The sequence below is a fragment of the Rhinatrema bivittatum genome, chromosome 1 (genome assembly GCF_901001135.1).
Source record: "Rhinatrema bivittatum chromosome 1, aRhiBiv1.1, whole genome shotgun sequence".
Taxonomy (NCBI): Eukaryota; Metazoa; Chordata; class Amphibia; order Gymnophiona; family Rhinatrematidae; genus Rhinatrema; species Rhinatrema bivittatum.
Window position 1 is genome coordinate 82,153,614 of NC_042615.1, and position 25,820 is coordinate 82,179,433.

Sequence of the window (25,820 nt, forward strand, 5' to 3'; positions counted from 1 at the left end):
GAATACTTTCTGGAGTCAATGGTGAAGGTCATAGGTCAGGAGTCAGAGATACTTCCAGAATTGAGAAGTCTGCAGTATCTCCAGACTCACTTGGCCTTCCTACAGTCAGACCTTGTGGCACTGAGGAGCTCACAAAAGGATCCATGGGTCCCTGAACTTAAATCAGAGGGTCTGCAAGGTAGGTTTGAGATTTACCTTTGCATTTCACTATAATAATGGAAATACTTAGAAAAAAGAAAGCAAAAAGACATGAAGATTTCAGAGCTCTTTCAGCATACTAATTCTGGGTTGACACACTCTTGGTACCTGACCTTTTTAAAAGTTGAATATCATGCAGAAAAGTGGTAATGTCTCTTTAAAAATAGCTTTTCCATTAAGAAAATACAATCCCATTTTTGTTTTCAAAAAGAATGATTTTTCACATTTCTCTTTCATGACATGTGATAGAGTAAACCAGCAAAGATTATTGAAACTATTTTCCTATTTTTATCAAGAGAGTAAAAATAAAAAATTGTTCTCATTGACAATAATGAGAATTGTACAGCTACAGCAGTGTTCCATCCTGGAGGTAATCTAATCTGAGAGGGTATTTGAGTTTAAAAGTTCCATGGAGTCAATCAAAGGTGCATAACTGGGTGAATAATCCTTTGTAGGTTGGTTTGTGGGCAGAGCAAAGGGCATTAATAAAGCATCTATGATGGTTCTGCCTCTTGAGCGATACAAATAACTTGTTTTAAGCTATGCTGAATATCTTTCTGAAACTGTAATCTAAGAGATCCCAAGTAGCCCAAGGTAGTCATCTTCTGGAGCCAAAAAAAGATAAGAGGTAAATAAAGTCCTTTGGGATAAAAGGGACAATGAAGGTCACGGGGATTATGGTGTAGAGGATGAATCATTAACAAATTCAGAGGGGGCTGCCAATTGAAAAACCCACATAATTGGGGGTTTCACAACTCTTATGTGTTACATAGAGATTATGCTTTTTTTAAACATGGGTTGTGATTAGTTTTATTTGTGAAAGCTAACAAAATTTTTGAAGTTCAGAATTTTGGTAAATCAAACCCATTATCAAGGCTAAACTAGCACCAGCATCTCGAAATAATAAAACAGAAAAAAATCTATTAACATACCTAAAACACACGATTTTTAATAAGGATCTTCATGTTAAATCTAGGCTATTCAATATTACGATTTTCCTTGACTGCATTAAACAAAATCATTGATTCCTATGTAGCAGAAGTAAGCAGCACAGTATAACACTTATACCATGAATATTTCTGAAAACCACTCACAGTTAAATGAGATGCCAAAAAATTTTGAAAACAAAAAAAATGGTAGTAGAGTGCAAGTTATAATCCCACATAAATCTGACATTCAAATTTTACTCACTGACAATGATGGTTAATGCTTTCTGCCACTGTGCTAGTGGTTATTGTGGGCTGGATTTTCAAACTCATTTACGCCTAAAGAACCTCAGTTTTATATCCGTGAATGACCTCACTAAATTAGCCTGGGATGCAGTTTGCATAAAAATATGAACATAATCCGAATACACGCATGCTTTAATGTGAATTGAGGGGAGACCTTCCAGAGGACAGAGTTGGAATGGAGTTTGGACCTATGTGCCTACTTCGTGATTTTATAGAGTATGAGTGTAAGTTTCCCCACATAGGTTTTTCTCTCCGAAGAGCAGGAGTAGCATTCTGCAGTGAGTTTGTGCATATAAAATGGCACCTCTGTGCATATTTTGAAAATCTGGGGTAAAGTCTGCATGTAAAAGCTGTATGTAAACATTACCCTACTGCACATAGTTATACACTTGCCCTCCCTATATTTTGTATGTACATGCAACGAAGGCAATTTTCAAACTGCCTGCAGAAAGACAAAGGCCAGGATTCATCATTCCATGTGGAATGATGAAGCCTGCGCTAAAGGGAGTGGAGGGGCAAAGGAGAGGGTGGGTGGGTGATAGCCCGCAGCCGATTGCACCAATGTGGTACGATTTTGCCTGCTGCGGTGCGGCCGGCTACAGGCTATCGCGGGCATAGCGCCAGCGTAAAAGGTGGTGCTATTCCCCGTGCTACTGCCGGCGATAATCTTCGAAACATTATCGCTGTGCCGCCGCCGACTCCTTCCTAACTCTGCCCCGATTCCACTCCTCCACCTAATTTTAATGTTACTGCCATGAAAAGGCCATTTTCGCGTGCGATAGGGCCTTATCGCGTGCATTAGTGTTTAGAAAACGTGCGATAGGGCCTTATCGCGTGCATTAGTGTTTAGAAAATAACCCCCAAAGTTTGCAGGTACCAATTACCTCTAAACCTTTCACCAATTTTCAAAGGAAAACTTTTTTTCCTTTGAAAAATGCCTATCAAAACGTATTCGCAAAACTTTGCACCTCCTTTTTGTGCAGATACATTTTTTGAGTAAAACAAGATATATACTTTTGAAAATTAAAAAAAATATGTATGTTGTTTCAGTCCCTGTACCCAGGAATGCCTCCCCCAAATGTGAGTAAAATTGGGCATGTAATTGCACCATAAGTATACCTTTACCTGCTTAGAGGATGGGCAATTTTTAAAAAATCCATTTCCTCAGGTAAAGCACTGTGTTGATGACAGAAATAGCATTGAAAATTGCTCTTGAATACGATTGTGATTCAAAACATGGATACCTCAGTGTTGACAGAGGATTTAATTTATACTGCCTTTTGTACAAATAATATAACAGCCAGAAGAGCATTCACATACGTGTTAAAACAGTTAATAGTTTGAAGAAAATTTTGTGTCCTGATATGGTTTCCCTCAAGAATTAGAGCAGGGTGGAGGTAAGTCTTATTATCACTTCCATATGTGCTTACTAAGCATGAGAAATTTGATTTTCAAATGACGCTCACATTATTTATTTTGATATTATCTGAGAAGAAATGAGTAAGGTTGCATTTAATAAGGATCGCTCCTATAAGCACAAATGGGAGGAAGTGTTCTGTGAAGAGGACCCAGAAGACTGGGAGGAGGCAATGGAGGCTTCCAGAGAAAAGACTGTGCAGGAACAGAAAATAAAAGCCACCACCCTTTTGGAAAGGGAGGAGTAGGGTTGTTTGTTTTGCTTTTCTTTAAGTACAAACTACTCACTATTCAGTTGGTTGAAGTCAATCAACCTTCCATCTTATGCCTTACGATGTAGAACAACAAAAGTATTTTTGCCTTGTCACTGTAATATTTTATAATGTCAAAGTTCATATTTTAACCAAAACAATGTAACATTTTAGATATTAATTTTCTTGTAAAATTGTGGTTAGTATATCTGAAGGGTCATTGAACTCAAGTGAATGAATCTAGTATTGCTATATATAAAGAAGCTGATGTTTTACATATGGAGTGAGTTTCATTAATGAACTGGGTAGATATGAAATTGTCCATGCTATATGAGAGAGAGAGAGAGATGTAAATTTACTATTTATACCACTGTAAGTGGGGGCGCTTTTAGCCTGGGGTGAGGTTTAGGGGATGAGGTAGGATTTGGGGAGCAGTTTTACATACACAATCAGAGGTACGAACAGCAATGTTGACATCAGTGAAGATTTTCTGTCATTTGGCATAATGAAAAGTAAAGAGGAGTGAATTTGTACAATGTATTCTCTACCTAGCTTGATATACTCTCTAACTAGCCGAAATAAAGCTAGGTAGAGAGTACATTGTATAAATCAACTCCTCTTTTTCTTCTCTCTCTCTCTCTCACATTTGTCGGTAGGCTAAGTTTTGGGGGACAGTTTTACATGCACAGTCAACACAGCACAGTAGACATCAGTGAAGATTATATGTGATTTGGAGTAATGAAAGGTATAAAAAATGAAATTTGTATAATGTACTTTCAACCTAGTTTGATGCACTCTCTACCTTGTACTGACCCAGTATCGTAGGCCAATTGATATAATTGGATTAGGAAGGAATATTTTTCATAAAGCTGCAATGCTGACTGCAGCAGAGGTGCTTTTTGGCTTCTTCTGGATTATTATTTATTTATTTATTTATTTAACATTTTTTCTATACCGACCTTCATGGTTAAATACCATATCAGGACGGTTTACATCGAACAGGGGTAAAATAACTAGATAAAGGAAGAAAAAAACAAAGTTACATTACAACGAGGACTGTGAACTTGGAAGCTTAGGAAGCTAGAAGAGAAATATAAAGTTAAGTTAAAGGGAGAGAAACAAATTCCGGACTAGAGGTAGTCCAGACTAGAGATAGTCCACATGTTAGAGTCGGTATCCATGCTGTCAAGGTATTCAGAGGAGGGGAGGATCCATTAATCATGGGTAGATAACGCCTAATGTGTATCCCAGGGTTCTGGGAAGGCTTGGCGGAACAGCCACGTTTTGAGTTTTTTCTTAAAAGTTAGCAGGCAAGGTTCCAGCCTAAGTTCTGCAGGGAGGTTGTTCCAGATGGCTGGGCCTGCTGTCGAAAATGCTCGGTCCCTGGATGCGATGAGTCGTGTGGCTTTGGTTGGAGGGGCTTGTAGCGTTCCTTTGGATATTTCTCTCATTGGCCTGTTAGAAGTATGGAGTTTTAATGGAATTTCAAGGTCGAGATAAAGGAGATTATAGATGAATTTGTGTATTAATGTTAAAGATTTGTGAAGGACTCTGTAATTGACTGGTAACCAGTGTAGATTTCGGAGGATGGGTGTAATATGATCATTCCGGTTGGTGCTTGTCAGGATTCTAGCTGGGAAAACAGGTAGAAAAAGGATAGACTCAAAGGTCTTCTTCTATCTTAATCAACTATGTAGACCAGAGGTCCCCAAAATTGGTCTTTGAGGGCTGCAACCCAATCAGATTTTCAGGATGTCTTTAATGAATATGCATGAGATCTATGCATGCATGTCCTCCATTGAATGCAAATAGATCTCATGCATATTCATGAGAGCAATCTTGAAAACTTGATTGGGTTGTGGCCCTCGAAGACTGACCCCTAAATTTATCAAATTGCTATAATTATAGTGGAAATAGACCATACGATAAAAAAGTATATGGTAAGGCTAATTACCCTCCTCCTGCAATTTCCGCAAGGTGCAGGAGAAAGAGAGAGAGAGAACCTCTGTATAGAGTCAGTCTGACACTCTCTATATATGTATCACTGAAGAGGTTTACTACAAATTTTTAGTGATGTCAATTTTACTATGAATACCTCAGAATGTTTCTGTAACACAACCCCCTTAAACCCCCCCAACCTTCCAAAATCCACCCTGATTCAAATTGCTCCTCTACAGTGGTACATATATAGAGTGTGAGATTAGCTCTATACAGAATCTCTCAGTCTTCTCTGTCTCACTCACTCTCTCAGTCTGATATAGACTATGGGCTGATTTATTAAAGCCTTTGGGCATAACATTTATAAAATCAAGTCCTATGTAAAGATCCTCCATGTATCAAGAGCAATTCCTTTCTGTATAATGCACCCAAGCACAGTCTTTTTCAGATTAAATAAACATCTTATTTTATTGTAGGTTTGCAAGTACGATTATGTGGAGATCCGCAGTGGTCTTTCATCTGAATCTAAGCTTTATGGCAAATTTTGCGGTGCAGAAGTACCTGAAGTTATCACCTCACAATACAACAACATGAGAATTGAATTCAAGTCCGATAACACAGTCTCAAAGAAAGGTTTCCGGGCCCAATTCTTTTCAGGTATTTCACATCAGTTTTCTGAGAACATGACTTTAGAGCGTATTTTCAAAAGCATTTTCAGAGGTAAAAGTGTGCTTTATTTCTGGAAATGTTTTTTTTTTTTCTTTTAATTGTCCGCCGGATATGTGAATGAAGTTATGTGCATACTGCCTGTTGGCATGTAAGTTTGCCTGGACTGAGCAGAAGTATTCCCAGGGGTTTAGTTGAGAGACGTTAGGATTTATGCACATACTTTCGGAGTTTCAAAAGTATGCACATAAATTTTCAAGGGAAAATTTTTGCGGACTTTTTAGTAGGTGTGAGTAGATTTGGTGGGGAATTTGCAAAGCAGACTTATGTGCATAAATCCACTTTGAAACTAGTATAAACTGTGCACATATTTGCTGGCTAACTTACCCAAAATATTACAAAATGACCCCCTTTCTTATTAAGGAATTTTGCAAATGCCATAAATGTACTTGCTCAATAGTGTCTATTTATAATACAATTGTTTAGTACATACTGGCTAAATGTAATAATTGTTGTTTTTAATTCCCTCACATTTTAAAGATACACAGAAATGAATGCATACATTTTTGAAACCAGGCTGAGATGTGACACTATGAGCCTTCATTTGTAACTACCTTGGGATTTTTCCCCCCATTTTATATCCCCTCCCAACTGTCAGTCCTTAGATGGGGAGAGTGCACTAGGGGTCTTCTGACATCTTGCAATCATAGGCCCTAAATCCAGCCACTAGGTGTTGCTATTGCATGTTGACTATGAATTACTCCCTTCCAGTGGCTGCAAACACTTCTTCACAGCATCTCCATCCCTACCCAACCTTAGAAGTAGAAGACCTGAGCCAGGAATTGAACCTAGATCCTTCTGCATGGCATTATGCAACACTACTAAGTTGGCTACTGAGCTCTGAGGCTGACCTTGGTTCCTATTTTGAATTATTTTTGTTTTGTATGTTATATAAACCATATCTCATTCCCAAGTGATATAGCATTTCTGTGACTTCTAGGAATCGCATTATATAGTTATATAACATAATTCCTTTCTTTGGATTAAATTCAATAAAAGCATGTATACACAGAAATCTGTGAGGTAGAAAGGATAGATAAACCAGTACTAAGGATGTACATGTAGGTTTTTGTGAGGCAGAAAGCCTATACATGCATACCAGGTTTTGCATAATGATACCATGCTTTAAGTGTTTCATATATGGTAAATATGAGCTGCCTGTGAGAGTAATAATAGAAAGTACTGACCTGAGGAAGGGAATAGTGGCTGATGGGACTGTATTGCTGAAAACAGAAAAGGATTCTACAGCCAGTGGAGGTTATTATCCTATCATTGTTTAGTCTGAGTAGAGAGCTAATTTCTCTGAGCTTTGAGAATATTGCAGACTGTATGTTGCAACCATTGTGGTGCCTATACTACAGGGTGTCTGTAGAGGAGGGATGGTCAGATATTGAGTTAGGGCAGCCAGATTCCTCCCTGGGTATCCCCCTTACATACGTTCTTCTATCCACAACCTTGTCTTCTCATACTGCCCTTTGAAGATCCTTACTGACACAAAAGACAGATGGTTCTTAACATGCAATCTTGTTAGTTTTCTGCTTAGATAAAACTCTCTGCTCTCTTGGGAACTCCTCACCTTGAGCACACTAGCTCTTCCACTTTTTTCCCTCTGCACTGACAAGTAAATCCTATGTGCCAAAGTTACTTGTACTCCCCTTGGAAGCCAGCAGGAAGAGTCAAAAGTAAAAGAGAACTGAGCCTGCGCAGTTTATCATACTCATCAGGGATGTGAATCATTTTTATAACAAATTGAAATATCATACGATATTTCTTAAATTCGTTATAAATCATGAAACGGACATTTTTCCCCCGAATTTTCGTGAAAAATAATTTTTACTTTTTATTATTTTTTGTTAGTGCATGCTAACTCCCGTTTGTGCGCCCTAAGCCAAAAAATGATTTTTTACTAAAAAAAAAAAAAAAAAAATGACGATCCGCGGGAAAATGAGATTTTCCCACAGCCACACGAACCCGAAAGTGCAAACAATCGGGCACCCAATGCACATCCCTAATACTCATGGTACTTAGCTTTCCCTCAGAAAGCCAACTATTTGTGCCACCACACTTAGGAAAACAAAGTTATCTGGTTAGATCTGAATACCCTGCTAACCACATAAATTCAAAAACCTTCTCCCGGGAATGCCCTCACCCTGTGGCCACTTTTTTATTCAGCTAAATCTGTGCCCGCAGTGATTTTTTGCACACAAATTTAAATGGACAACAGAGGGATTTTGAACTGGTGAAATTTAAACCGTATTCCTCTTTTAAATATCAACCCCCTATACTACTATGCTATTATGTGAGTCACAGGGTTACAACAGTATCTGTAAAAGAATTATCTGTCCTGCATAATAATGTTTCCACTCTTACAGTCTTTTATAGTGTACAATATAGCTTGAAATCACATGGCATGACTGATATGAAATTGAAATGGAAAACACAAGTAATTTAGAAGATGTGACTAATGATAATGATTGTCTTTTATAATTTTGAAACTCAAAGCTCCTGCTTCTAATGCTTTCTTTATAAGGTTTATAAATTGTATAAAAGATGCCATTCAAGAAGGGGACAATGCAAGTGTTCTGTCCTGATTGTTGTCAATAAAATGAGTGCAGATAGAACTGTACAGATTAACTATTGATCTTTGCAATGGGGAAATTCTATGGCTGTGCACCTATGGATGGACATTTTCAAGCCATTTACCTGGGTAAATTGTCCTTTTTGAACATTTCCCTTCTCTCTCCAGCTAAAAAATATGTGCTGGTGTCCATGGTTCACCTACTTTTCAGCCAGGTTAAAAAGAAGCATCTAAGGGGCATGTTTAGGTCAGAGGAGAAAAATACCTTAAATTCCTGCAATCTTCAAAAAGAATCAGTGAGCAGGGGATTTTAGCACAAATGTAGGCCGATGCAATATCAGCACGTGTTAAACGGGCACTCGTGATTGAGCGCCTGCTCCCTTAAAGCATAGCAATCCACCTCTCCCAGGGTAAAAAGAAAGCGCTAGGGGAAATTGCGCACCCCTAACGCCTCCTCGGCAGCAGGCGCCTGGGAGAGTTGGCTGCCAGCCAGTTAGGAAAACGGACGCTCATTAATTGAGCATCTTTTTTCCTAACCTTACCACTGGCACCCTTTTTTTTTTTTTGGGGGGGGGGGGAGATTTCTAATGTTATTGTTCCTTTTACTTAATATCACCACGATATTAAGTCGGAGGAAGTTACAGAAAAGCAGTATTTTCTGCTTTTCTGTACAATTTTTGAGCTCCTCCAAAATTAACGCCTGCCCAGGGCAGGCGTTAATTTTTGCGAGTAAAAATGTTTACGTCAGACGCACATTCTTTTTTGTGTCGGGGAGAATAGATGATAGCCTCCTCAACATGAATTTACATGTGATGAGAGCTATTACCTACGTGCATGATTGGATGCGTGTTTTGGATGCCTGATCTGCCTGGGTAGTTTTTATTTAAACAGTAGCTACAAAGTCTGCATGGTAAGTGTCCATGTACTTTGCAAATATGTGGTCTACCCAGAATTCTCCCCTTGAATACCTAATAAAAGGTAATTTTTGATAAGTCCCATAAGCCTTAATAAAACAATTTGTTCCAGGGGTTCTAGTTGAAAGGCTGCATTACTAAGCATTTTTTTTTAAACAGGATGGGCTCAATGACTTCATTTGTATAATTATATTCTAACACATCCAATATCCTAGCAAGTGTTTTTACATATTCCAGTGTTTGCAGACACTAATGCAAAGTTTATAGAGGGATGGTTATTATGAAAGAATGTGAGATTAAAGTATAAAATTCATTATTACAGTATGCCCAGTAAAAAGTATTACTTTTTAATCTTTTAAATATGTTTTTATGAAAGAACTCTGTGTGTCAAGTGTCTCATGAACAAACTGGGAAGATGATAGCATAAGAAAGAATAAGTTGATTTTAAAAAGAAGGCAAACATGCATATGGCTTCAGTTTCTAATGTGACATCATCATTCAGTATTGTTTCGACTTCTGTCCTCATTCTTAGCTCATTACTGTTATTGTGATTGTATTAAGCAGAAACAGTATTTTGGCAGTGCTGTGGCTTTAGGGAAAATTTCTTGCATCCAGAAAATGACTAGAATTTTCGAAGGATTAGTCAGATAGTTGCCTGGAATGTGTTTGTATCTGTGAGGCAAACTTGAATTACGTGTTCTTATTTATTCTAACTAAGGTTATACATGGGACCAAGGTTTCTGCAATTGCTTAGGAAGTAGAATGCTTTTTGTTTGCATACTGAAATGCAAATGGAAGAAGAGCAGGCATATGTTTAATAAATAAGATTCCGTGTAGACACAGAAAGGTAGTTATACATCCTCCCCCACCCCCACCCCCTCCCACCAATTCCCAAATCAGCAAAGGCCATGGGATCAAGAATCAGAGTAAGATGCTAGACCATTTAGGCAGGAGGCCTGAAGAAGATCACTAGGCCCATGAACAACTTCAGCATTCCATGGCATTCTGAAGGTAGCCACGATCCATTTAAGTTAATGGAACCACAGTAGGTTTACAAAGCATTCAGCAGATATGCCATGGTGCAAGCCAGAGCCATTGGCCAAAATTTGTTAACAGACTCTACTATACGAACAGTTTTAGGAAATTAACCTGAGAAACAACAAAGGTGTCTGGGAGTTATAAAAAATGCTCAGGCAATCTCATACATTGGGCATTCTTGGAAAACTGCGTAAAGTGACAAGTTAGCTACATAAACTCACACTGGCCCATCCCAAAGCCATGAGGATTCACTATGCTTCAAGACTCGAAAGATGCAATTGACCTTTTGCCTGAGAGTGAGTCAGCCTTCTCTAGGGACCCAGCTAGTGATATACTATTCACAGAAGTGGAAAGCCTAAAGTACAAAGGCAGCACATAGATAATGAAAAATAGGCAATGAAATTCTCACCAATTGTAATATTGCTTTATAATTATGTGTATACCCAATCAAACAGACTGAGACATTTGATGTTAAATAGGGTATAAACATAGGAAAACAAAGAAACCAAGGGCTAGAAATCTGATGGCCTAACTAATAAAAGATCCAGAAGCAAGTCTTCAGAAGCTAGTTGTGGTATTTGAGAAATGGCCATTTGAGAGACCACAAGCAAAGGTCTGATGTTGCTGAGAAAGTTTCAAGAGTATTGCTTTCAGCTCCTTAGTAGCTTACAGGACATTTTTCAAAAGCCTCTTACCTGGGGAAAATGCCTATTTAACTCGGTAAACCAGCTATTTAAAAATTGCCTACCTCTTACCTAGGTAAATGTACGTGTGGATCAAGAACGCGCATACTTTTATCCACAGAGTATACGTTCCTGGGGATGTGTTTAGGTCAGAGGAAGGATATAATGCATGCAGATTTCATTTTAATTTACATGTTATTTTGTATGGAAAAGGTCCCAAAGATAGAGAATTGCAGGAAAATATCAGCCCGGAGGAGAATCTTCGGTTGACACCCTTTTGCTCTTTCTCTTGCAGGATATATTTCAACAGTTCCCAAAAGCACACCAAACTGACCCTTCAGAGGTACCAAGTCAAATGATGTACATAAATTTCACATTTTTCCTAAATAACTCTAGACCTGAGGGTGAGCAAACAGAGTTGTGGGCCCTCTTCCATCCATTCATTTGGTTGTCATATGCCCCAAGTTTTGTTATCTATCTCACATACAGTATATCTTGGATTCATGGTCTGATATTAAACTCTTGCCAATCAATCAGCTCTTGAACCAGTTGCCAAGTAATATGGCAAACAACTGCCAGCCAACGTCAGACACAAACACCAACACACACTCTTTCAGACACCACTTTGTGCTTGAGAGTGGGGGTGTATGGGTGTCTCTCTCGGTCTTTGACTTGAAGACACTCACATACACACTCTCACTTTCAGTGTATGGGTATGTTATAAAGAGTAGGTGTGGTTATCTTTCTGTGTCAGGGAGAAAGACACCCACACCCACTCACTCCTCCTCTCTGACACACAAAGTCCGTCATTATGCTGCTGTTCTTAGGCTCACACAGCGAATGCTCCCACTCCAGTACTGCCACAGCATTGCTTGCTTCCAGCCCTTCCCCAGGCTGCAGCAGCCCTCTCCCTTTCTCATTCCCTCCCCGCACCCTTCTTGGCACCCCCACTCCAGGAGACTCACTGGTTCCACAGCTAGCTAATCCTTTCAGAAGGAAAGACCAGCCGACAGAAGCCACTGCACGTGCACTTCCTCTTGGTTCACTCCATTTCTTTTTGTGACTGTAGCTTGCCTCCACTTCTCCGTGCCTCCGCCACCATTCTGGCACATTGCCATTGACTGACTGCTACAGAATCTGCTGCTGGGGTGTCTACCCACTCTAGGGGAAGGGTGGGGAGAGCAGACATATTATCTGTTCCTCCAGGGCTTAAAAAGAAAAATGAAACCCTGGAAAAGACTGGAGAGAGAGCCACAGGACCCAAAGCAGCGCAGCTCCAAAATCTTGCTTTCCTACGTGAAACCAGTGCAGCCAGGGCTAGTGCAAGAGCATTAGGCATCATAGGTAAACCTTATGGCTTTTTACCTCCAACGCCTTCCTCCCCATACACAATTAAAAATAATGCATTTATTACTGTTTCTACATTGAAAAGGACTTTCAATGTACAGTCATGAGGTAAAAATATCACTTACAGCATATACATTATATGCATGCACTGCTGTGATGCCAAACAAAATAAAAACTAAAGAGACATTTGGATCCCATGTTGCATTAAGCCTATTGTAACAGATGTTTGATGTGGGCTGTAGTCTCCGAAATCCTTGGGTAAACTGAATTCCTATTAAAATATAGTAAAACCCCAATATCAAAACAGCAATAACAGCCAACATTCAAAAGTGCCAACTCTACCTGTGAAAAGGCAACACTATACCAGGCCCTAAAACACCAATTTGGAAACCAGAACAAGCTAAGCTGCTATAGATCCCTACACAGAAACTACATGCTAGCAGAACATGTCTGTCGCACATGCAGAACACAAATTGTTCCTCACCAAATTCAGAATAAAGAGGGCATAAAATATAAATTGAAATGTACAGACAAAAACTGAATTGGAAACCACAACAAGCTAGATCCTGTATGCAGTGCAACAAAGGAAAAAGAGAAACATTAGCATTCCTCATTAAATATCAAATAGTGAAATCAAGAAATATAAATCAGCAATAGTAAAGCCATATTGATAGAAAGAATAAATATTTCAAAACAGCTGAACATCCAATAATTAAGCTCATATAATTTTTTTTAAAATTTCCCCCCAAAAAGTAAAATATTTTAAAACAGCAGAAACATCAGAGAACACCTAATAAAACCAATAAGATTTTTAAAGATCCCCCCACTTTCTGTACTTTCTAGTCACCCTGAGATTGCTCTAGGGATGTGAATCGTTTTAGGACGATTAAAATTATCGTCCGATAATTTTAATATCGTCTTAAACCGTTATGGAACACAATACAATACAGATTCTAACGATTTATCGTTATAAATCGTTAGAATCGTGAGCCGGCACACTAAAACCCCCTAAAACCCACCCCCGACCCTTTAAATTAAATCCCCCACCCTCCCGAACCCCCCCCCAAATAACTTAAATAACCTGCGGGTCCAGCGGCGGTCCGGAACGGCAGCGGTCCGGAACGGGCTCCTGCTCTGAATCTTGTCGTCTTCAGCCGGCGCCATTTTCCAAAATGGCGCCGAAAAATGGCGGCGGCCATAGACGAAAAAGATTGGACGGCAGGAGGTCCTTCCGGACCCCCGCTGGACTTTTGGCAAGTCTCGTGGGGGTCAGGAGGCCCCCCACAAGCTGGCCAAAAGTTCCTGGAGGTCCAGCGGGGGTCAGGGAGCGATTTTCCCGCCGCGAATCGTTTTCGTACGGAAAATGGCGCCGGCAGGAGATCGACTGCAGGAGGTCGTTCAGCGAGGGTTCCGGCGCCTCGCTGAACGACCTCCTGCAGTCGATCTCCTGCCGGCGCCATTTTCCGTACGAAAACGATTCGCGGCGGGAAATCGCTCCCTGACCCCCGCTGGACCTCCAGGAACTTTTGGCCAGCTTGTGGGGGGCCTCCTGACCCCCACGAGACTTGCCAAAAGTCCAGCGGGGGTCCGGAAGGACCTCCTGCCGTCCAATCTTTTTCGTCTATGGCCGCCGCCATTTTTCGGCGCCATTTTGGAAAATGGCGCCGGCTGAAGACGACAAGATTCAGAGCAGGAGCCCGTTCCGGACCGCTGCCGTTCCGGACCGCCGCTGGACCCGCAGGTTATTTAAGTTATTTGGGGGGGGGGTTCGGGAGGGTGGGGGATTTAATTTAAAGGGTCGGGGGTGGGTTTTAGGGGGTTTTAATGTGCCGGTTTTTCGATTTTTCGATTTTTCGATTTTTCACGATTTTTAACGATTTTTCACGATATTTTACCCCCCCAAACGGCAACAATACGATTCCCTCCCCCTCCCAGCCGAAATCGATCGTTAAGACGATTGAGGACACGATTCACATCCCTAGATTGCTCTGGTTTAATCAGGGTGAGGGAGTGCATACTTTCTCTTCCCTTATACGCATGCTGACACACACACACACACTCCTTTGTACATGCTAACACATTCACTCACTCACGCTCACATACACGCATGCACCTGCTGATATACAATCCTACACACACACTTCCTCACACTTGCTGACACATATACACACACACTCTTCCTTGCACCCACTGATCCACACACACACACACACACACACACACACACACACACACACACTTCCTCGCACCTACTGACACACATGCTCCCTCACACCCCCTAACACATATACACACATCAGACACATCTACAGGCTCAAACAGACACACACACACACATATATTGCCTTGCACCCATTGACACATATGCATACATGCATGGTGCCTCACACACTCCCAGTCTCTCCCTCTCTTTTCCACTGCCACCTCTATGTAAAAAATATGTGTTTTCACTGGTGGGCAGGAGGGATCAAGGCAGGGCTACCAGCTGATGGCCCTGTTGTGGGAAGAGGGAGATATAAAAGCCTGATGTAACAGGGCGGTGAAACATTTTGACTTGGTCCCAACATAAGCGGGGGCCATTGACAGAAATCAGTCAGAGGCCTTCAGCTGTGGTGAGGCAGCAGCGGGAGGTCTGCTGGCTGCCTCACAAGGCAAAGAGAATGACTGGGCGGTGTGAGGGAAGGCCTTGGAAGCATTTTCTGCCACCGTGGTAGTGAGGGGAGGGGCGGAGAGCATTCCCACAGAGTTTTAGTGATGTTGTGAGAGAGAACCCCCCCCCCCCCCCCCCCAAATGTAGGCCTATAGAGCCACAGTGCAGCCATGAAGACAACAAATAAAAGAGAAGCCACGGAATTGCGGCTGCAGCCACTGGAAACAAAACAAAAATAGAAATGAGCGAGAGCCTCAGTGGAGGCTCCCGCTGTGCTATAATAGCTTGCTGTGGGGCCGAGTGTTAATTGCAGTGAATGCGTGGGAGAGCACTTGGCTGGCTAGCACTGATTTTCAGCACTAGTGGGCTTAATTTAAGACCCTCAGGTTTAGGCACCAACCAAAATTTAAGGCCCCTAAAGTCAGCTGAATTTAGGATGCTAAACTAGATCCCTAACTTGAAGACCTAAATTGTTGTTCTGAATGTCCTTGAAATATTGGGCTCACTATTCTTTAGTTGTCTGCTTTTCAGGGCTGGATGTAAGATTCTGTCTTTGTAGGCAGGACTGAAGAGCGAGGCTGGATGGACTGGAGTACTGTGGGGGTGGCCCTTTCAGACAGGTTCTTCTTCAGTCTGGGCATTTGGTGCCTTTAAATGTGGTGTCCTAGGCAGTTTCCGATGCCTAAATACAGGCCTGCTGGTTCGGTTTCAGATCCCTTTTTGTAAAGGCACCACATATGCTTTATTCTAGCCCTCATGCATCTTGACTGCTCTGAGGGAGAGCTGGAAAATTAAGAGCAATTTTATTTGGTGAACAAAACTGTAATCTGAAAACTCGTAATGCTTTTAAACTTCATTGAGTAGTACTGGGAGACTACAGCCAACAATGCAGTGCCCAGTATTCTGATTGTAATCGCAGAATATCTAACTTGGTTTATTCTTGGTTTCTAGATCCAAACAATCCCCTGACTGATATTCTCTGTTTTGGCCCTACCTCTGAAGAATTTGACATGCTTGTCTCTAACTTGTAACATAATAAATAAGCAACAGTAATTTTAAGCTCATTAAATTCTATTTTCCAGCAAGGTAATGATATGCATGATCAATTTTCTAAGAAATATTATCTTATTTATTTATTATATACCAACATTCAATCTGAGATATCACATCAGTTTACATTCAGGTACTGTAGGTATTTCTCTATCCCCAGAAGGCTTATAATCTAAGTTTTTGTACCTCAGGCAATGGAGGGTAAAGTGACTTGCCCAAGGTCACAAGGAGCAACAGCAGGACTCGAACGCTGGTCTGTAGCCCACTGCTCTAACCACTAGGCTATTCCTCCTCCTTTGAAACAGTCTTTGACTGAAAGCAGAACATCTTTGCTTTGTGTGATGAATTTATGAGCAATAATTCAGTTAACAATGTTTGTGCCCTTGAGCGGAAACATCTGAGTGCCCACTCACTTCTGGTGCCATTCTGGTGTATCTTCTTCCACAGACAAGAAAGCTGCCTGCAAAGAGAAAATATTTGTTTTTGAATCTTGCAAGGACTTGATACAGGTTGGCTCTCCAGGCCAAGCACATAGGATTGGCAGATTCGTGGCCTCTGAGGGTCTCAGAGGTATGGCAATATAATCTCCAATCGGTTTTAATCTAGCTTTTGGGAATGGTTCTTGCCTTACTCTGTGAACTAAAAAGATAACCATTCAAAACTGGGAGACTGGATTCTGTCAGACAGTACCACAAATGGTTTTGTTATCTCGTAACAAAATATTATTTTCAAGATCTAATTCAAAGGAAAGACAAGGTATTTTGTTGTTTTTTTTTGGGGGGATACACTTTTTCTGTATTTGGAAGCTTTGACTTAGAAACATGAGGACAACATGTGTGGTTGCCTTTGCAAAAAATGTGCTTTAGGAATTTTCACTCAGTATTAACATTCATTATAAATCCGAGTGAAACATTCAATGCAAATCATATCTGCTCATTGTTTGCTATTACAAGCACTATTTTATTGACCTATTGCAACAACCTGCCTATGAAAATTAATGTTCCTTTGGTGCCTGGAATGTATCTCAAGCTACACGAAGAATGTAATTATCCTATGATCATTTTTTTAAAAAGGGTTTATAATAGCAATAATCAACTTTGCAAAGGGTTTTGTCTCAGATCTCAACTCCTTCTGACTCAGGGCCTTGCTTCATCCACAATTTTTTGTTATGTATATTGCAACTAAGCTATGGTGCAGACTGCTTAAAAACTACAAATTTGAGGGTCATAAGCATCCACAGCTGAATCTACTGCTTTTTAAGGGTCTCTACTCTTTTTCTCTGTTTCAGATTTTGCTTTTCTGCATTGCAGTTCACATTATTCCTGCCTTCAGTTTTTCACACACCACTGCAAAACCTTTCCTTTTACCAGTCTGTTGTATTAAAAGATAATTCCACATAGTAATTACTTTTTTTTTTCAGGGAAAATTATTTTCATTTTATTTGGAGAGATTTGGTAGAAGAAAAAATGATTGCGTTTTTAATTTTTTAAAATTTTAATAGGCCCAGCAGTTTTTCAGATCACCGATCACATTTCTGAGGTCATTCGAGTTTCCCTTCCATTCATTTTATTAGCTTGATGGAGAATGCTTATATATTCTGGAGGGCAATATACTACAGGGTTTGGGTTGATTCCTGTTTCAATCAGTTTTCTCTTTTGCTATTACTTCTGCAAGTTCGCAGAAGGAAATGACTTACTAATGCATGTCTTCTTACATTATAAGAAAAATAACTTAATTTAAGATAGAGACATATGCTACTGATTTTTATTTTTGTGCAAATTAAGTAGTGACCACTTTAATTAGTAAATATTCCCTCACATGATGGAAATATGATGAATATTATAAAACTGTCGTGTAACCCCTATATGGGACATTAAGGGGGCAATTTTCAAAATAGCACTGGTACTTGCAAAATCTGCAGGTACTTTTAATCCATGGACTTTGCGTCAGTTCCAAAGGGTAAGTAGATGTGTACTTTTTCTTTGAGGATTGCTTAGGGAAAAAGTACAAGTAGAAATTAGCACCTGATTTTTCCCTTCCAGACAGCACCTGGATACTTTTCCCTTCCAGACAGCTTTCCTTTCGAAAATACAAAGCTACATGTGTTGTTGTATTCCTTGCCATAATTCCCGCTCCGGGAACGTCCCCACTCAGTGCGAGTAAATGTGTTCTTTTTGTAGAAAAATGTGGTTGCATTTACCTGCAAAAAGGCTGGGAGGTTTTAAGAAAGGCACGAGAAAATAGCCATTTATGTTTCAATGGAAATGGCTTTAAAAAATGCCTTCCAAAGGAGAGCTTGGTCTCCTAAGGGGCAACCAATGAACAATAGCATTTATCCAGGTGGAAGACTCTAATTGGCTAGGTGTTTGGTTTTAATAAGAGATTGGAAGTAAAGTGCCAAGGATTACTAGCTGCATCCATTTTGTGCATAGCAGTGGCGGCCCAGAATGATATTGCCTCATTTAGCTGAAGGGTAAGGCGTTCGTCTTACCCTTCATAAAAATCAACCATTATCTGCTATGGTTGATTTTTATGAAAACACTTCCTGTGAAAGCTTGTAGACCATAGGGATGTGCAGAGGAGCCGCATACGTTTCATATGGCATTCATATTCGTCGGGGCCAGATACGTTGTATCCGTTCAAAGGAGCCCCCCGATCTGTTGATACGTGCCATTCTTATTCGTTTCCCTTTTAATTTAATTAACTACAACCACCCCCCCCCCCCCAAGACTTGCCTAAATTCCCTGGTGGTCCAGCGGGGGTCCCGGAGTGTCTCCTGCCCTCCCTCCGTCGGCTGCCAGCGCCATTTTGTGCTCCTACCATGTGACAGGGGCCGGCCAATGGCAGCAGAAGCCCCTGTGACATAGTAAGGGCAAAGACTATCGGTGCCATTTTGATTACTGGCAGCTGATGGCCTGAATGCAGGAGATCACTCCCGGACCACCAGGGACCACCAGGGACTTTTGGCAAGACTTGGGGGACCCTCCTGACCCCCACAAGTCAGGACCCCCATATTACTGACAGCCAACGGCCCGAGTGCAGGAGGTCACTCCTGGACCCCCACTGGACATTTGGCAAGTCTTGTGGGTGTCAGTAGGGTCCCCCAAGACTTTCCAAAAGTCCCTGGTGGTCCAGCGGGGGTCCAGGAGTGATCTCCTGCACTCGGGCCGTTGGCTGCCAGTAATCAAAATGGTGCTGATAGCCTTTGCCCTTACTATGTCACAGGGGCTACCGGTGCCATTGGTCGGCCCCTGTCACATGGTAGGAGCACAAAATGGCCCCGGCAGCCGATGGAAGGAGGGCAGGAGTCACTCCGGGACCCCCGCTTTACCACCAGGGAATTTAGGCAAGTCTTTGGGGGGGGGGGGGGTCAGGAGGGTGGGGGGTTGTTTAAAATTGCCATTTCAACAGCCGAATGATTCGGCCGTGATTCGTTGTATTCGTGGAAAATAGCGATACGTTTCGCGACGCAACGAATACAACGAATCTGGCCATATATGTTGCAAATGAATGCACACCTCTAGTAGACCATATTATTCGGGTTTCTCTTCAAATAGCTGAAAGTACTATACATTTGAGCCTGCTATTTCAACATATCTCTCAGGCGTTAAAAGCACTCAGTTTTTCACCTGACTCTTCATAATGCATTTGTCATTTTGAGCAAAATTCTTAACATAAGAACATGCCATACTGCGTCAGACCAAAGGGTTCATCAAGCCCAGCATCCTGTTTCCAACAGTGGCCAAACAAGGCCATAAGAACTTGGCAAGTACCCAAAAACTAAGTCTATCCTATGCTACTGATGCTAGTAATAGTGGCTATTTTCTAAGTCAATTTGATTAATAGCAGGTGATGGACTTCTCCTCCAAGAACTTATCCAATCCTTTTTTTAAACCATCTACACTAACTGCACTAACCACATTCTCTGGCAACAAAATCCAGAGCTTAATTGTGTGTTGAGTGAAAAAGAACTTTCTCCGATTAGTTTTAAATGTGCCGCATGCTAACTTCATGGAGTGCCCCCTAATCCTTCTATTATCCGAAAGTGTAAATAACCGATTCATATTTACCCATTCTAGATCTCTCATGATTTTGAACACCTCTATCATATCCTCCCTCAGCCATCTCTTCTCCAAGCTGAACAATCCTAACCTCTTTAGTTTTCCTCATAAGGGAGCTGTTCCATACCCATTGCCTTTCTCTGTATCTTCTCTATCACAACTATATCTTTTTTGCGATGTGGCGACCAGAATTGTACACAGTATTCAAGGTGCGGTCTCACCATGCAGCGATACCGAGGCATTATGCCATTTTCCATTTTATTCACCATTCCCTTGCTAATAATTCCGAACAATCTGTTTGCTTTTTTGACTGCTGCAGCACACTGAATCGATGATTTTAATGTGTTATTCACTATGACGCCTAGATCTCTTTCTTGGGTGGTGGCTCCTAAAATGGAACCTAACATCGTATAACTATAGCATGGGTTATTTTTCCCTATATGTATCACCTTGCACTTATCCACATTAAATTTCATCTGCCATTTGGATGCCCAATGTTCCAGTCTCACAAGGCCTTCCTGCAATTTATCACAATCCGCTTGTGAATTAACTATTCTGAATAATTTTATATCATCTGCAAATTTGATTACCTCATTTGTCGTATTCCTTTCCAGATCACTTATAAATATAATGAAAAGCACGGGTCCTAGTACAGATCCCTGAGGCACTCCACTGCCCACTCCCCTCCACTGAGAAAATTATCCATTTAATCATACTCTCTGCTTCCTGTCTTTTAACCACTTTGTAATCCTCGAAATTACATCACCACCTATCCCATGACTTTTTATTTTTCCTAGAAGCCTTTCATGTGGAACTTTGTCAAATGCCTTCTGAAAATCAAAATACACTACATCTACCATTTCACCTTTATCTACATGTATATTAACCCCTCCAAAAAAGTGAAGCAGATTAGTGAGGCAAGTCTTGCCTTGGGTAAAGCCATGCTGACTTTGTTTCATTGGACCATGTCTTTCTATATGTTCTGTCATTTTGATATTTAGAACACTTTCCACTATTTTTCCTGGCATTGGAGTCAGGCTCACTGGTCTGTAGTTTCCCGGATCGCCCCTGGAGCCCTTTTTAAATATTGAAGTTACATTAGCCATCCTCCAGTCTTCAGGTACAATGGATGATTTTAATGATAGGTTACAAATTTGTACTAATAGATCTGAAATTTCATATTTTAGTTCCTTCAGAACCCTGGGGTGGAAACCATCTGGTCATTGCTTACTTATGGCATAAAGATCCCCCTTCATCAACATTTGTTTCCATATAAAAGGAAATCTCTGGTGAATCAGGCCCAAGAAGCTATATTGTTGCACGCTAGCTTAGCTGCTGTATTTTTTGTACACTATGGGGTAGATTTTAAAAGGGTTACACGCATAACTTATGTGCGTAACCCTTTAAACCCCCCCCTGCACGCGCCGAGCCTATTTTGCATAGTCTCGGCGATGCGCGCAAGCTCCGGGATGCGCGTAAGTCCCGGGGCTTTGCTAGGGGGGCGTATCGGGGTGTGTCGGGGGGTGGTGCAACTTTTGGGGCATTCTGGGGGGGCATGGTTCTGGCCCGGGGGCATTTCGGGGGCATGGGCAAGGCCTCTGAAATCGCTCCCAGGCCGGGGAATCGTGCGGCGGCGGCCAACCAGCATGCGCGAGTTATGCCTGCCTGGGGCAGTCGTAACTTTTGCGATAAAGGTAGGAGGGGTGTAGATAGGGCTGGGGGGTGGGTTAGGTAGGGGAAGGGAGGAGAAGGTGGGGGGAGGCTGAGGGAACGGGCAGCGTACGCAGGGCTCAGCGTGCGCAAGGTGCACAAATGTGCACCCCCTTGTGCGCGCCGACCCCGGATTTTATAATATATGTGCGGCTACGCATGTATCTTATAAAATCCGGTGTACTTTTGTTTGTGCCTGGTGCACGAACAAAAGTACATGCAGGCGTACTTTCCTAAAATCTACCCCAGTGTTCAAGAGTATAGCAATGAACATATAATGGGAATAAGCATTATGGGAATAGGATTCCTGTATAATACATTTAAGTCCTTTGTTTTCAATTTTTATTTTATTTTTCCTGGGAATTTTAATGTTATAACCGAAAAAAAATCAGTGAGAAAATAGATTTTTTTTCTACTCGTATCTAAGCTATATAGGAATCCTATATAATTGTCCCAATATGGACAGCTTTGTATGGCATCCTTCTAATTAAAAAAAATGTATACAGTGTTAAGGAATTTAAAAAAAATTTGCAAGCAAATTTGCCTCTGCTTTTATGTGCAGTACCTTGGTAACGCAAAAATGGTTGCAGGGCATTTTATTTTGCAAATAACATTATTCAACTTGCTTGATAGATCCTACTTATATTAAAGTAAAGATCCATCTGTAAGTAACATATTTTCATCACTATGTAAGATTTCCTCTCAATTAAAACTAGGGGCCTACTTAGTAAATCAAGATCAAATACCACATTTCTGCACTATTTTACCACAAGTTAGTTCCTGTGGAATAAATTGTGGTACCTCAGTACTGCAGTTTAGTAAATGTTTATTTATTTATTCTCCCCATCCTGGTTTTAAGTTTTTACCGCCTTTCTGTTACATTGTAGACCGACATGATGTACCCATGAATGTCGGTATATTTAAATAAATAAATAAATAAATAAATAAATAAATAAATAATAAAGTGATAATTGCCAAAATCAGAATCTCTGGCATGCAAACTACTTATCACTACTTAGTAAATCGGTCTCTTAAAGCATTGTGATAGAGTTTATAAATTAGATTTTACTTTTTGTTCCCTAGCCATTCTTATTGTGCCAGAGCAAATGAATTGCAAATAAGCCCCACAGTCTTTATGCATTTTAATGAGATGTTGTTTATTAATTTTATTTGTTTCTTAACTGATTTTATATACCGTCATTCAGTAATCCATCACCACGATTTACAAAGTAAAACATAGTGTTATAAAAGAAAACAGAGTTCATTTCTATCCCTAAAATAATTAAAATTAAAATTACAAAGATAAAATAAAAGATAATCAAGAACAATAATTGTATTACAAAAAATCAAAAAGTACTAAAATATGGGAAAATAAATCTGGTGCTGCCTACAGATTATTTTTTTATTTCTCCTGTTCCCTGCCTACAGATTGTTTTTATCCTGTTTCATGATAGGCTGTTGTAAAGAGCCAAGTTTTTAAATCCTTCTTAAAGGTCTTAAAGTTTGATTGTAGTCTTAATTCAAATGGCATTGTTTTCAGTAGAAAAGCACTACCAAGGTAGGAAAAGTGCCATGTAAAAGAATAGCTATCAAATTAGTTACAACTTTGTTGGGGTCTGGAAATTCAGGCATACTTTGTACCAGGTACATTCATTTTCAAACTGTGCCACTATGTTTCAATTTTCTACACAAAAGTAAATGCCTCCAATGGCTTTGATAGTTGCCATGGATAAAAATTATTCACAGCAATTTGCCCCTGTTTTTTTCAGTGGGTCATTTTTTATTGCAAGATAATGCACCTAGAATTGAAAATGGAATCCACACCCATCCATTTTCTCTCCAGGCCTATATAAACCCCCAGGAATGCTGTCTCCAAATGCAACTAAATGTATATTTACAATGGAACAAAGTGCAAACTTTTAACTACATTGTGGGAAAGCAATACTTAGACCACCATTCTATGAAGGTGAATCACTATCCCCATGCATAAATGACTTTGAAACTTGTACTCGTCAGGAATAATGGCACATTTAGTATACACAGAAGATAAGGGACATGTGTTTTTCATAGGGAAGGGTCTAGGCTGTAACATCCATTTTCACATCTACTTCCCTGTTATATGATTGCAGTTCTTATTTATGTTTTTTTTTTAATGTTGAAGCAACAAGTGGTCTGTGCAATTTGGTGTTTTGTATATATGTTAAGAACAGTCTGCCAGTTTTGATTTAATGGACCAACCAACTCTTAACTAAAATGACAGCTGGCGTAAAGGAATGGACGCCGACGGCCCTCTCTGGAATGATCGCCTACTAATGGAGTTTGGCTTTTTTCCCCCTGTAGTGAATTTGCTGACCGCTTTTAGTGCAGCTCATCTTTCATCCATTAACCTCCTCTTTACATCTAACACACTAAAACCTCTTTCAAAGTATTATATGTTAATATACAGAAGTGGCTGCTGTTACAGTTGCTTTGAATGGTAGACAATGACATGCCTTTGTATCTCACTGGGTGTTCTGAAATGTCCAGATTATATAAAGCATATTTGTCAGACAGGTGAAAAATAATAAAGAAACAATTCTAAATTGTTATCCTGGCTAGAATTTGAACAACAATGCAGAGTCTGCAGCCTTGTTGTTTTGAGTTGGCTCCATCTGTACTTAACTGTAATTATGTAACACTTACAGTTAAAGTACCATTGGGCAACAAAAAAAAATAGAGGTCTCTTAGATATGTGGCATGGGGTTATTTTAAACCAATTTTTTAAATATAAGGATTTTGTTTTCGGTTGAAAAGAACCTCAGTAACTATGCCAGTCCAATTTGACGTGATCTGTGATGCCATGGCTCAAGGTTGCAGACTGAGCAACAAAAGGGTAGAACTAAGTTGCAACATGGCTGCCACATCAAGAACTCTGACATAGAAGGCATGCCTTAGTTTACCCAGATCTGCTACAGTGAAGCTCTTTCCTGTCCTTAAGAAGTAGTCAACAAACCTTTAGGGCCTGATTTACTAAGGCTTTTCTCCCATTCTGTGTTTATAGGGAAAATGTTTAGTAAAGGACCCCCCCCTTAGAGACTGATTTATTAGCTATTTTGCCCATAAGACATAGAATTGGGAAAAAGCATTAGTGAATCAGGTCCTAAAACAAATTTGTATTTGTTTGTTAATTGCCTGTAGACAAAGATGAGTGTTCTAAGGACAATGGTGGCTGCCAGCATGAATGCATCAACACCATAGGAAGCTATGTCTGTCAGTGCCGCAACGGATTCGTGCTCCATGAGAACAAACACGACTGCAAAGAAGGTAAGTGGCAGAACATTTGAATAGGGTATGTAAAACATATGTTTAGCCTCTTCCTATTCATTTCAAATATATTTGTGTATACAGTCATCTCTGGAGACATGCCCACTCATACAGTCTTTCTGCTTTTCTTTGTTAGCAGTTGCAGTACTGCGCAGTCTCTAATAGTTTGAATGCTGCTGCAGGTTTTATGGTGGTGTTTTATCTGAAGATATCAGTTAAATATCTTGAGAGGAGAAGTGAAAAATAATCCTCATTTCACCAGGAAGAGGGAAGAGTACTCACTCCTCCTCTCCAAAAAAAAAAGTATCCAGAATAATCTCTGGCAAGCGAGAGACAGTTCCCCTCCTGCAGGAAGCAGCTGCAAAGGTCCAAGTGTTATCAGAGCCATTTTGGATTTTGTGCTGCTGCTGCCAGCGGGAAGGAAATCAATTCCCTTCTGTTGGTGAAGAGTCTGCATAGTTTATGGAGGGCCCGTGGGTTCTGTGGGTGGATGTGACCCAAGAAGGATCAATGCTACCCGTTTTGCTTCATTGTGCAAACAATTATTGTGCTGGCCCCTCTTGTGGGGTGGCATTGGCCGCTGGTGGCAGAAGTCAAGGAGTACGTAGCCTTTGAGCCACTGCTCGCTCAAGAAGAATGAACAGAAAGGGTACAAATGTACATGAGGAGGAGTGAATGGAAGGGGAGCAATCGACTGCAGGAGGGGCGGGCAGAAAAGGGTTTGG

The 25,820-nt window shown here is 40.6% G+C and overlaps 1 protein-coding gene across 1 annotated transcript in view; it reads left to right on the forward strand.

Annotated features, from left to right (window-relative positions):
• The window catches only part of TLL1 (tolloid like 1), a 586,556-nt gene that overhangs the window by 545,830 nt on the left and 14,906 nt on the right, over positions 1–25,820 (forward strand). The window contains 2 exon segments of the mRNA XM_029571633.1: positions 5,512–5,692; positions 24,970–25,095. Of these exon segments, the coding sequence (XP_029427493.1) occupies positions 5,512–5,692; positions 24,970–25,095 (307 nt within the window).